This window comes from Electrophorus electricus, chromosome 23 (assembly GCF_041902795.1).
Source record: "Electrophorus electricus isolate QZ-2024a chromosome 23, ASM4190279v1, whole genome shotgun sequence".
In the NCBI taxonomy this organism is placed as follows: domain Eukaryota; kingdom Metazoa; phylum Chordata; class Actinopteri; order Gymnotiformes; family Gymnotidae; genus Electrophorus; species Electrophorus electricus.
The window spans coordinates 2,226,796-2,240,521 of NC_137519.1; the positions used below are offsets into that span (position 1 = coordinate 2,226,796).

The window sequence follows — 13,726 nt, forward strand, 5'->3', positions numbered from 1 at the left end:
CTGCTCTCAAATTCATATACATACTTAATTACTGAGGAATTCAGTGTCAGTTTAGTGTGGTCAGAAAACATCACCTTTCCTGTAGGCCCACAGGCTTGACTGTGAGAGTTGTGGGGTCACTCTCTGTCTTCATATCCATAAAGCACTCAAACACAGGTGTTTCTGGAACTGCATCCAGTTCATAGAAATCCTCCTGTTTGGCATCAGTCCACTCAGAGTATGTGAAGGACGGCTGTCTGCTCATAGATTGACGACGGTTTTCAGGGAAGCCAGTAGAAATACCAGGCACCAATGTTCTAATGCAGAATAATGCCTAGAGAGATACAGAAAGAGAAACAGAAACAGAAAGAGAGAGAGAGAGACCTGTAGAGTTGCTGTTGTGTATATAAAGTAAGACACAGTATTTAGTAGTGAACTCTACAGTGTATAAAAAGTACTTACTCCAGTGCCAAGGATCACCACTCCGAGAAACAGTGTTGCTAACAAGGGACACACACACTCAATTCTCCAAATCTCCATCTGCAGAGAAAGGTATTCGGGTGTTATTACTTTTGCACATGCCAGGAGGACAGTTTAATTCTTGAGGCAAATTCTGCTATGATCCAATATGAGGTGAGTATGAATTGAGTATGTGCTTAAACCATTTTACAGGATGTTAGAGTTTTATGTACATTTATGCAATTTTTTTTAGATCCATTTTAAAGGCACTTACAGGAACAGGCTACACTATCAGCACAAAAGATATGGTGCAATATCTCTGTATAAAAAGCATAACTGATAATTGGAAAACACAGATTTGTTATTCAGATCAATGCATTGTAACTAAACCCTTATATAGAACTTGTATAAACAGAACAATTAAAAGATTTTAAAATTAAAATAACCTGTCACATTTCCCAAATATCCTATATTTAAAAGCTAAAATGGTTTTCAGAAGAGTAGCATTTATTACATTTTCTTAATGTATTCAATATAATTTTAACTGTTGGGTGGTTGGAAACATGACAGATAACTGTTAACAACTGTTAGTAGCTGTTAACGAAATTGGATTGTTTATGATAACAAATTGTTCATTTGTCAGCTTCTTTTAAATATTTGTAAGTTAATGAACAAATGAAGTGACATCATGGATGCAGCTTCAATGTATTTAATATATTTTCTGCCATGTAGCGTAACCTGTGATATTGCTAGATGTAGTTCACTGTTTGCTAAATCTCTTTTTGTGTGTCTTTAATATAGTTAAGGCTACTAGCATAGCGAACTTTTTTTTTTTTTAAAGTAGTTTGCCAAGTAGTGGGAGGAACACATAAAAACGCTGCTTAAAGCCTACAAAACAATCAATGTTTTAAAATTATTTAGAGATATTCTGAGGGAGAGGGGATTTATACACACAGCAGAACAGTACCTTCATCAAAGTAATGATAAACAACAACAACAGAAAAAAAGAAAAACAAAAAAATTATTCCTGACCAATGAGTGAAAGACTTTTGCATCTATGCTCCATTCCCCAAACCCCTCAACAAAGTTTTTCATAATGTGTGAAGTCAAATAGGATCAAATAAACATTGAACGAAAAGTATCAATTTCACCTTGATCTAGACTAGACAGGACTAGGTGAGAAAGCGCTTGTAAGCACAAACAAAATTTGAGTGGTCCAGTGTTTTCTAAATTTAAAAAAATCATATTGACTAATATAGGGTATCTAATTTTGAAGAAATTTAAAAAATTTCCATGAAAACATTGTTTGTCACAATACAACGCAATCAGCTAATATTAGACATATTCTCTTGTCTGTTTTTCCCTTGACCTCATTTCACTTTAATTTGATGAAATATCTTTTAAATCTAATTTTTTAAAATCTAATCTCAAATGATATCTCCTATATTTCTGCAGGAGTATAAACTTCTGAGTGACTCGAAGTGTCTTTAGTCATGTCATGGCTAAAGTTTTTTGAGCTTTAGCCATGACATAGTCTCTTTGGCTTTAGCAGCTCTTAATTCCACTACTGATGTTTTTTAAATGATGTTTTTGTTTACTCTGCTCTAAATGCAGTGTCTAAACTCATTAAGTTACTCTTTTTACTCTTAGACAGCACATTTATGAATTACGCTTCTGAACAAATTGGGTGGGTTGTCTAGCCTTTAAAGGCATTTTCAGTGTTAAATATACTGATTCATCCTTTTTATAAACATGTGCTCTTGTACAAACAGCGGTTGATGTGGATCATTTATGTCAAGTTTCTTAGGTTTGCTAAATCAAATGTGGAACAGTCATTCAAACCAACTTTATCAAAAATGTCTGAAGAACTTAGGAATTTTCTAGTATGAAAATTTGGGGTTGGCCCCAGCCAAGTCCACCAAACCTCAAGACAGACAAGGTTTTTGTTCTATACCTTTTACAGTTCATCTGCATGCCCCTTTAAAGGAAAGGTTCAGCAAAAAAAATCAAATGTACATAATTTTACCTTTAGCACAAATGCAGTTGATTGCTTCTTTTTACTTTTGCATTGTAGCTACAAGGCAAACGTAGCTAAAAAGTAAGGTAAGCTTATTCCCATGAAATAACATAGTGCAAACAGCATACCAAAATCATCACATACCTGCCCCCGTGTAGAGTTGTTAAGTATTCTCAAATAGACTTGCTTATGTGATTTTGAGACTGTATGTCACTGCTATCTGAAAAATGAAGAAAAAGTACAGCCAAAATTCTAGCTTCAAGATGGCAGCTTTTACTTTTTTAAGCTATGCAGTGTTCATTTGTCCATTTAAAAAATCAAAATGAATAAGGGCTTTAAGTTCTCACTGCTATTTCACGGAAATCAGGTTATGTGAGTCAATTCTGGACAGCACATTGCAGACAATTGCAGCTGTCAGTTCCACAGAGCACACACCAACCCAGTACTTTCAGTTCCACAGAGCACACACCAACCAGGTATTTCCAATAAAATGAAGAGTAGGAGAAATCTGCATCTGACATTAATCAATGGTACATGTAATTACATGGTATATTAATCAGTGTTACATATAATAACATCTTAATCAGAGTTACATGTAATGACATCACGCTTGCTATTTTGAGCTTGCTATCTCTTTCTATGCCAACCTCTCTAGATCTCTCCTTCACTTCCTTTTTCCCCATTTGCTACAATTACAGCTTATTGCCTCCTGTAATGGAGCTTTAATGCGTGTCGTGGGTGATGTGCACTCATGGCCAACTATGCACATAAACCTACAGAAAGTGGTAAACAAGCTGTTAACGTGTTATTTCCACTGATTCCATTGCTCTGCTTAGGCTAAACGTGTCGTTTCCATGGTATCATGTAGCACATTTTCAAGAGCCAATCAAAATATATTCAACACTTCCAACCACAAACCTACAATGTCTTTCTGTGCAATATTAAATGCCGGTTTCAAGCTAGCATTAAGCTTTATTATCTGGAAGACTAAAAGTGAAATCGCAGCTGGTCAGGTTTTGGTTTTATTTATTGACAATGACATGAATAAAGCTTTTGCAAACCTAGCAACACTTTATCACATATTTAGGGTATTTCTCACATGTGAAAATCTCAGACCATGACCTCATTTCAGATTCACTTAGCTTTCAAGTGCCCAACATTCACTGGTTACCATGCACCAGGTGGTGGTTGTCATCCACCCCTCCTGTCATGCTTGTCACCAGCACTACAGATTCCATTTTCAGTTTCCAGAGAGACTTCATAATCCTCCCATCGATCTTGTTTGTTCTAATTCCCATCTATTGATTCCATCCATTGTTAATTTTCCTACTATTCTCAGTGTATTTAAATCCCATTGTTTGTCCTGTTCATGGCAAAGTCCCAGCTAGTGTTTGCTAGAATATTCTGAGCCATTTGTTATTTCTTGCCTGTTTCCATAATCTCTTTTTCGCCTGGTTTTTGTCTTCTGTTTTCACCCAGCCCTTGTTTTTGTCTGCCTGCCTACTTATGACCTTTGCCTGTTCTCCTGATTTCATTGTATTGCATTGCACTTTTGTTTGTCTAGCTCACTCTACATTAAACCTCTCATTTTACTGACCCTGCACTCAACTTCACTACCTAATGTAGCCAGTGGGTTCAACTCGCCCAATGCTATCATGACTCAGAAACAGCTGCTGGATCAACATTATTAAGGGCTTGAATAGCTAGGTAATATGATTGACAACCTCTCTAAGATTTGCTAGGAAATATTCTTGTATCACTCACATACCATAAAGAATGGTGTGATATGATTTACATAGGTTGTCATACCTATGCAAAAGAGATTATTACTTCCATTAAGTAATTGCCATTATACATGTCCTACTTTAGCTAACCCTAACAAGGTCACCAGCATTATAACCGGTCTACTAGCCTATATACATTATATACATATATACATTGTTATTATAGTGAATTAAAAAAATAAAAATGTCTTAATTTTCCAGAAATTTCTGTTACTGTTGTTTTGGTGATTACACTTATGTCTGCCTTCCATGTGAGGCACTAATAAAAAGTAGAACCAGATATTATATAGGTATACCTGGACATGCCAGGTGAACAAATGTTTGACACAAAGCTACATTTCCCATAATAATGTGCTTAGTTCACTGATGTGTGCAATACATTTTTCCATATTAAAGACTACAGAGCATTGTTTAGTCACAGTACACATACATTTTTTAGCTTAAAATGCTTTATTTTCAGTAAAAATAATAGCAAGTACTCATCCCCTGAAATCTTTGCTTTAGCATACAGACTGTGAAGTTTGGGTTGAAGAGTAAGTTTAACATACTAAACTGTATGTTGTAACTATTTGGAGTTTTAATATATAAAACTATATATATATATATATATATATATATATATATATATATATATATATATATATATATATATATATATATATATATATATATATATACACTGCCTGGCCAAAAAAAAGGCCACACACTAATATTTCGTTGGACCACCTTTAGCTTTGATTACAGCATGCATTCACTGTGACATCATTTCCACAACTTTCTGCAATGTCCCAACAATTATTAATTTTCCCCGAAGATTTTGTATTGATGATGGGAGATTTGGACCACTGCGCAAAGTCTTCTCCAGCACATCCCAAAGATTCTCAGTGGAGTTCAGGTCTGGACTCTGTGGTGGCCAATCCAAGTGTGAAAATGATGTCTCATGTGCCCTGAACCACTCTTTCACAATTTGAGCTTGATGAATCCTGGCATTGTCATCTTGGAATATGCTCGTGCCATCAGGGAAGAAAAAATCCATTGATGGAATAACCTGGTCGTTCAGTATATTCAGGTAGTCAGCTGACCTCATTCTTTCTTATTTGTAGACCTGACCAACTGCAGCAACCCCAGATCATAGCACTGCCCCCACAAGCTTGTACAGTAGGCACTAGACATGATGGGTGCATCACTTCAGCTGCCTCTCTTCTGACCCTGATGTGCCCATCACTCTGGAACAGGGTAAATCTGGACTCATCGGACCACATGACCTTCCTCCATTGCTCCAGAGTCCAATCTTTATGCTCCCTAGCAAATTGAAGCCGTTTTTGCCAGTTAGCCTTACTGCCTAGTAGTTTTCTTAAGGCTGCACAGCTGTTTAGTCCCAATCCATTGAGTTCCCTTCGAATTGTGCATGTGGAAATGCTCTTACTTTCACAGATTAACATATTTTCCACAACCACAGGATGTGTCTTTCGACATGATTGTTTAACAAATGAGAAGCTACTCACTGCTTCAGTTAGGGTTAAATAACTTGTTGCCAGCTGAAACATAATCACCCATGCAGTAATTATCCAATGGGAGGCTCTTACCTATTTGCTTAGTTAAACCCAGGTGATGACCTTTTTTTGGCCAGGCAGTGTATATACAGTTGTGCTCATAAGCTTACTTACCCTGGGTCATTTGTGTAGTTTCTGTTGTCATTATGATTTTAAAAAGGGCAAAAACAATTGTTTGATAAATGGCTTGACCCAACCACTAAACATGAATAAAAGAAAAGTCATTATATTAACATTATAGCCATATATATGTAGCTATATAACATATAGCCATATTTTAGACATGAACTCTGGTGCAGTTCATTTGATGTATGACCACAGCAGAGAAAGATTGAAGTGTGGGCAACATGGGCAAGAATTTTGTCAGGAATGGCACAAGCGACCACACAAAAAAACATTGGAATGGTGACATTTGCACATCATGTCAATGATGTCATCATGTCAAAGTGTGGGTCAGTTAACCTTGTTCGAATGCTATTACACATAAGGTGACAATATTCTATTTTCTGTCCAATTAGCTTACTTAAAATCAGATAAAATTTCACACATTTTCATCAAGATAACGTGTGTAGCTTGCATCAGAATTATTACAACCTACCTATCATATTGCTGAGTGTTTCACTTTTGTTCCTGTTAACTGAGGTGATGTCATAAAGATGTGATTGAATTAGATGTCCCAAGTGCAGTATGTCCTGAGCTCAGTATGAGGAATTTCCAATGCTTTACGATTACTTAAAATATGTGTATATTCTGCTGATAATTTGTATCTTGTGATATCATGATATATTATTCTTTTGGGGTGTTTTATGCCTTGTCACGGAACGCTCGTCTCCCGCGAGGCACATGGTTTGGCCAGCCACGTGCAGTAGGAGGGTCATGTTTGTAGCCACACCTGCACACCTGCACACCTGTATTGTGTTAGTCTTTGTGTATTTAAACTCGTTGTGTGCAGTGTTGTCAGTTATTGTTGGTGTAATGTGTGAACGTTAAATGTTTTTCTTGTCGTTGTTAAATGTAAGCGTGTTTGTTCAGTGGTAACCGTGTTGCGTTCATTGTTTGTAACACATGTGAGTGCCGTTGTCTTTATGTTTCAATTAAATGTTCGTCCATGTCGAAGAGAGTCTGTGCATCCTGCCCCTCGCCCTGCGGCACTCAGACCACCACACGTTACATGCCTAGCCAAGCATGTTCTATGATTCATTTAGTTCTTTTTCTGAATGTTTGATTAATTGTGCATAATGACATGTAGAATTATATTTTAATTATATATTTTGGGTATCTGACTCATATACTGTATTTCAATGCAAATTCAGGGGCACTGTAATACTGAAATATTTTGGAGCACCCTCTGGCACTAGCCAGGATGAGGAGCCATCTACCTCCTCAGCCACACAGGTGCCTTCACAAATGTTGTCTGAACCTGAGGATGAGGATGAGGACTGAAGGCCCATATGCTTCCACCTCTCCCCAGCAGGATTCTTCAGGTGTTTTTGAATAAATTTCCCTTTTTGCACAGTTTTAATTTTCCAGCACTATAAATAATAATACATATAAAATAGTGCCCCTGTACTTTATGTTAGAAATGACTGTAGCAGCCTTCCCTCCAAATCCTGCTGCTGAGGATGGAACTCTGTCTAGTGAGCCACCACCTAACTTTGATAACCTAGTGATATGAAAATTAATTCAGCTCAGGACTGACAGTCTGGAAACATGCAAAATATTTACTGACTTCACACGATAACAGGACAGAAAACCAAACCTGCATGAAAACATGAAACAAACTGGCATAAGATATGGGAATCAATTGTTAAATATTATATTATGGCACTTATGGAGGCTGGGAGGATAAACCGGAGAGAGCTGCTGACATGTTTCACTGCTATTGTGCAATCTCAGTACTTTCATATGGGTTATTCAGTGTTCCTTATTATTTGATGATACCCCGAAGAAGCTGGAAGTGACATTTTCCAATGTTGTTGTTGATTCTGCAACCTCAGTCCTTCCGTAAATATTTTTTTTCATTGGAAAATGTGGGAGAGAAGTTTGGAGTACTGTTAACCTTCCAAAGTCTCTCAGCTTTAGTATGGCACCGAACTATAAAGATCACCCAGACTTAGTATGAAACTGAACTATAAAGATCACTCAGAGTTAGTATGGCATTGAACTATAAAGAACACCCAGACTTAGTATGACACTGAACTATAAAGAACACCCAGACTTAGTATGACACTGAACTAGACTTAAATGTCAGAGAGCTTAAACAGGAACAGAAGAATTTGCCTGACTTACTATCGAAGACCATTACCCTGACTGAGCTACTGATATTTGCACACGAAAAGGCGGTCCCAGAAATGTATCCAAATTTGTGGCCTGCTCTCAAGAATTTGCCGTACTCTTCTCCAGTGACCGTTGCTGAAGCAGAGAGGAGCCTTTCAAAGCTGAAGCTCCTCAGGTCCACCATGTCACAGGAACACCAAAGTGGCCTTGCTGTCATGAGCATTAAGAATAGTTGCTGGGCCGATCCCTGATTTTACAGGTTTTAGATGGTGGATTTGCAATCATTTTGTATGGTGCATCTTTGAAGTGAAATAGTGTAATAATCAGGTTATCTTCTTTAGGGTATTATAGTGTTATTCTGTTTGCATGTTTGTGTGATATAGGACTTGTGCAATTTGGTTTTATTGTGTGTTTTTGTAATTAATAGATAAATCACTTTACTGATTTTAAAGGGAAGGTCAAGTGTCACAGCAGTGCAACAGAGAAAGAAATGTTATGTAAGTAAAATGGCAACATAAAAAGTAACTGATAAAAATATCTACAATAAAAATAAATACAGTAATATTGCAATAATAATAGGTACAGTAAACATAAGGTTAAAAAACTGCAATGTTTAGTAAGTTGTGTAGATATTATGCAACAAAATAAAAAAAATGGGATCAGAAATAAGCACAGTAAGTCAGTGTACAGTAAGTCACATAACTATTATGCTGTGTAAAGATATATGTACAGATGTACAGAGGCATCCTCTGAATAATAAATGACCAAGTTAACCAAGAATAAGTACTTTGTAAGCTACACAGTGAGAATAGAATAAAGTGTAGCTAAAGTGGCTGTGCATTGTAAACAATACCATATACATATATTAATAAATTTGTTGGCAATGCATAATGTTACTTTGAATGATCATCTGATGCTCAGTGTGCCAGTAGTGGTTCAGTGTACAATAATGATAATGATATCCCGACACAGTGGAGAGGAGTTGTGCAGTGAAATTGCCATTGGAAGAAACGATCTCCTGCACCACTCCTTGCTACTGTGGAGCTGAATAAGTCTGTTGCTGAAGGTTTGGATCACTTTTGGCCTTCCAGTCCATTTTGTTCAAGGATGACACCCAGGTATTTGCATGTGTCTACCTGCTTAACATCCTGACCCCTGAGGGCAACTGGCCTGGTTGTGGTGCCTTTCCTCCTGAAGTCCACCACCATCTTTTTGGTCTGAGAGACATCAAGGAGCAGTTGGTTCCTCTAACATGTGATGTGAGGACAACCAGTCTGAGGTTGTTCAAGGAGGAGGTAGTTGATTCTTCGAAACAGGAACCAGACAGGACAATTTCCACAGCCCTGGCACCCTCTCCTGTTTAAGGTTCAGATTGAAGAAGTGCCACACAGCTGGGTGACACAAACCTTCAGAACCCGTGGGCTGATTCCATCAGGTCCTGCAGATTTGCCTGGTTTCAGCTTCTCCAGCTGTCTCTTCACCTGGCTGGCTGTCACATCTATGTGTGATTGTTGTGAGTCCACGGATAATGGATGTGAGGTGGTGGTGGTGGTGGGGCGGGGGGGTGTAGGAGAGAAAGGGGAGTGGAGGTGGTGAGGAAGCAGGGGAGATGCCTCTGTTGGTTGTGGGGTTGGGTGTTGTGTTGAATCTGTGAAAGAACACATTCAGCTCATTGGCTCTGTCCAATCTGGTCTTTACTGCCCACCTCTCCTTTGCATTGCTTCCGTCCAGTTTCCTTCTGTAGGCTTCTCTGCCCTCAGTCTCACCTCGGTCACAGCTCCTTTGTTGATCTCTGTCCTTTATTCTGAAAGCCTGTTACTTCCTATTTTCCTACTTCCTGTCATTTTGTTAATGTCCTCACCAGCTGATTCACAAAACAATCCCCGGCCTGTCATGTCAGACAGGAACTACAGAGCCTCCTCTGTCTCAAGTGACCACCTCCTTATCCTCCTCACCATCACTGCCTTAGAATCACAGGCCAGTATGTGGGTGACAGTAAAACCAGGTTGTGATCAGATCCACACAATGGAGATAGGGCAGATTAACTGTATGCATCTTCAATCTTAGCATACAGAAGATCCAGTACTTTGTTCTCCCTGGTTGTACAGTTAACAAACTGGTGGTCCTTGGAAGTGAGGTGGAGAGTGAAACATGATTAAAGTTTCCTGAGATGCTAATGAAAGAGCTTGGGCACCGGGTCTCATGACGTATAGGAGTATGACATCTGCTTTGGCTGCTGGTGGAATGTAAACAATAACAACAATTGCGATTGTGAAGTCCCTTGGTAGATAATATAGACATAGGCTAACCGCTAACAGTTCATTGTTTGGGCAACAATGGCGTTCCTATACAATAATACATCTGGGATTACACTGTTGTTCACCATGAGGGCAACTTCTCCTTTGTTCCTGCCACTCAGATTCACGTCTCTGTCTCCCCTCACTGTATGAAAACCAGGGATGGAAACACTCTAGTCTGGGATATCAGCACACAGCCACATATTCAGTTTGCCCATTTTATTTCCAAGAGATCTCATGTTTCCCATTATTACAGAGGGAATAAATGGTTTATATTGTCTCTGCATTGGTTTCCTTTTAATTCCAGCTCTGCACCCTCTGAATGGTCTGCATAGTTCCTTGGAAACTTTAAACTGATCAGTAGCTGCATGTGTGTGTAGGTGAGGGGCCCAATTGTTCTCCATACTGCTCAACAAAGTTCTAATAAATAAAAAACTGCCATCTGAACAAGATAAAACTAACATGAAGGAAAAGATAATAACTAAGTAAAGTAAGTAAAATAACCATTGTAAGAAACTAACAGAAAGAGTAGAAAAACCTAACATGAGCAATAAACAGGCGGGAGTTGTTGTAACTGTCTGCCTCCTCCATGACACAATTTTATATTTATTATAGTGTAATAAGGGTAATAATTCAATTATCTTTTTATTTGTATTAACGCCCAATTTGTTTCTATTTCTCTTTATTTCTTCTATTTGGTATTCTTATTTTTGTATATATGTTGATATTTGTATAAGTTAATGATTATTTATTTGTCTTTCCAAACATCTTAATAAATATTACAATTAGTGCACAGGTTGGGGGCAGAAGCAGGGGTTCGTCCATGGTTCCATACAAGCTTGAATTGCCACAGGAACACAACATGGACCAAAGGCAACAAACAGATCAAACACAGGTCATGATGTCACCAGGTACACTCCTTAACACCACATGAGAGAGCAGAGTGGTTTTGAAAATGAGTAGTGGTCAGACATGGAGCAGTGAAGAGGTAAAATTCAACATTCACATTTGGTTCAATGAACAAAACTGTTCTACACATGGGGAAAAATGCACAAAAATGCTTAAGCATTCTGTCACACCGGCTGAACCCCAAGCACATTACAACACCCAACATGCTGTTCATCACACGACTAATGACTCAACCAATCATACACATTCCTTCAGATCCTCATCACTGGAATATTGATATATACATTCAACTGTATTTAAACCTGCTTAGAACTTCCCAGTATTGCGAAGTATTGCCACTAGTATCTACTGTGCTGTGCATACTGAATGTTCTTTTCTTGATTTCTCTCCAGTGTATCGTTTTTGTTTTTTTGCTCTTCTGTCTTCTGATTTTTGCTTGCCCCTTTTTGAAATAGTTTGCCGGGTTTATGATTGCTGTCTGTTTTTTTGACATGGACTGATTACCTTAATGATTTGGATAACCCCTGTCTTTGCTTTCCTGCTTTTGACCCTGGCTTGTTCACCCACCACGAACTTGGAATACAATAAATCCATCGCTCTACATCCGTGAGCGTCTGACCTTGCTTGCCCCGACACAGAATACTTTGCCACTATGCAGATGGCGGATTCAGAGGCATTCATTAAAGGAAGCTATTACCAGCCAAGGACAGCTACTTGGCCAACACCAACAGGTACTTGAGGGATTCACGCGGTCTATGGACACGCGGTCTATGGCATCCGTTGCCATTCCCAGCGGTACTCCAAATGCAGTCCCCATGAGTAAACCCGATAAATACGACAGCTCTCAAGAAAGTGTCAGGGTTTTTTGTTACAATGCACCCTGTATTTCAATAGCATCCCTCCTTGTTCTAACCAAGCAAAGATTGCATTCCATACCTCTCGTCTAATGGAAAAAGTGCTAGTTTGGGCTACTGCCGTCTGGGAAAACATACAGGCGGTTTCTTTTGAGGACTTCATCGCTCAATTTAATGTCGTTTTCAATCACCCACATGGGGGGAGAGCATGCGGAGAAATGCTTAGCAAACTCTGCCAGGGCAGACTTCTGTGTCAGCCTATGCCCGTGAGTTCTGTACCGTTGCTGCTGGTAGTGGGTGGAACATTGCGGCCCTGCTTGTCACTTTCCAGAATGGTCTGAACACAGAGGTACTGCATGAACTGGCTTACTGGGATGACGAGCTCAACCTCGATCAGTTTATAGCCCTAGCCATCCATCTTGACCATTTTCTATGGGAATGAAAACCGTGTAGAGCCAACAGTACCCCTTTAACTTATACCACTCCTGTAACAAGAGTAGATCCCAAACAAGAGAATGCAGTGGAGCCCATGCAATGTGATTCTGCTTGCCTGACTGTGGAGGAAAGGAGACACCGTTTCCTGGAGGGACTGTGCCTGTACTGTGGGTCTTCAGGACATGTTGTCAGGGAGTGTCATATTAGACCCAACAGGTCTACTTCCTTGTCCCATAGAGGAGACATGTTCACCAAACCACTTACCAAGGTAGGGATCATATCCATTAAACAGATGGTAGTGAAGTCTTTTACGTTACCTGTCTGTTAAGGCTCATACTCCCTCCTCTCTGTTTACAGCCCTGATTGACTCCGGAGTAGAAGGCAATTTTATACACGCCCACCTAGTTAAAGATTTAGACATCCCTGTAGAGTCCTTACCTAAGACCCTTCGCCTAGCTGCTCTAGATGGGTCTTCAGTAGGGCCTGGCTCCATCACTCTGTGCACTACACCAGTCAGACTCACCACTAGCGCACTTCACTCAGAACTCATCTCACTACTGGTTATAGAAGCCTCATCCTTTCCAATCATTCTGGGCCTTCCATGCTTGGAACAACACAACCCAAACATATCACGGTCACAAAGGGAGATCACTCATTGGTCGTCTCAATGTCAAGAAGGACTGTCTAACGTTACCTACATAGGACCTATGTTCCATCTCTGTAGAAAGCCCTGCTGACAACCACACCTTTTCTGTTCCTCAAGAGTACCAGGATCTCACTATGGTGTTCAGTAAACAAAGAGATACCTTGTTACCCCGTCACCACACAAATGATTGCTCCATCGATCACCTGGAGGGAGCCGTGTTACCTAAAGCCTGCATACTGTATATCCCCTCTCCCAAGAAGAGGAGAAAGCCATGGAGACGTACATTGACGAGACACTAACTCAAGGCTTTATTCAACCTTCCATGTCCCCCCTGCCGTCTGACTTCTTCTTTGTAAGGAAGAAGGTTGGAGGTCTACATCCATGCATTGATTATCGCAACCTTAATCAGATATCCAGAAAATATGCATACCCGTTACCACTTGTCCCTGTTGCCCTAGAACATCTTAGAGAAGCCAAATACTTCACCAAATTAGACCTCCGTAGTGCATACAACCT

The 13,726-nt window shown here is 39.3% G+C and overlaps 1 protein-coding gene across 3 annotated transcripts in view; it reads right to left on the reverse strand.

Moving 5' to 3' along the window:
• The window catches only part of ptpn5 (protein tyrosine phosphatase non-receptor type 5), an 88,220-nt gene that overhangs the window by 33,761 nt on the left and 40,733 nt on the right, over positions 1-13,726 (reverse strand). For 2 of the 3 annotated variants that reach the window (XR_003410665.3, XM_027010494.3), the window contains exons 4-5: positions 442-519; positions 75-313 (exon numbers count right to left, since the gene is read on the reverse strand). Coding sequence is in view for 2 of the 3 variants with exons in the window: in XM_027010494.3 (XP_026866295.3) it covers positions 75-313; positions 442-519 (317 nt within the window). In the remaining variant the exon portion in view is untranslated. Of the gene's footprint in view, positions 1-74; positions 314-441; positions 520-2,599; positions 2,676-13,726 lie in introns of all 3 variants that reach the window. The other variant, XM_027010495.3, reaches the window with a different exon arrangement.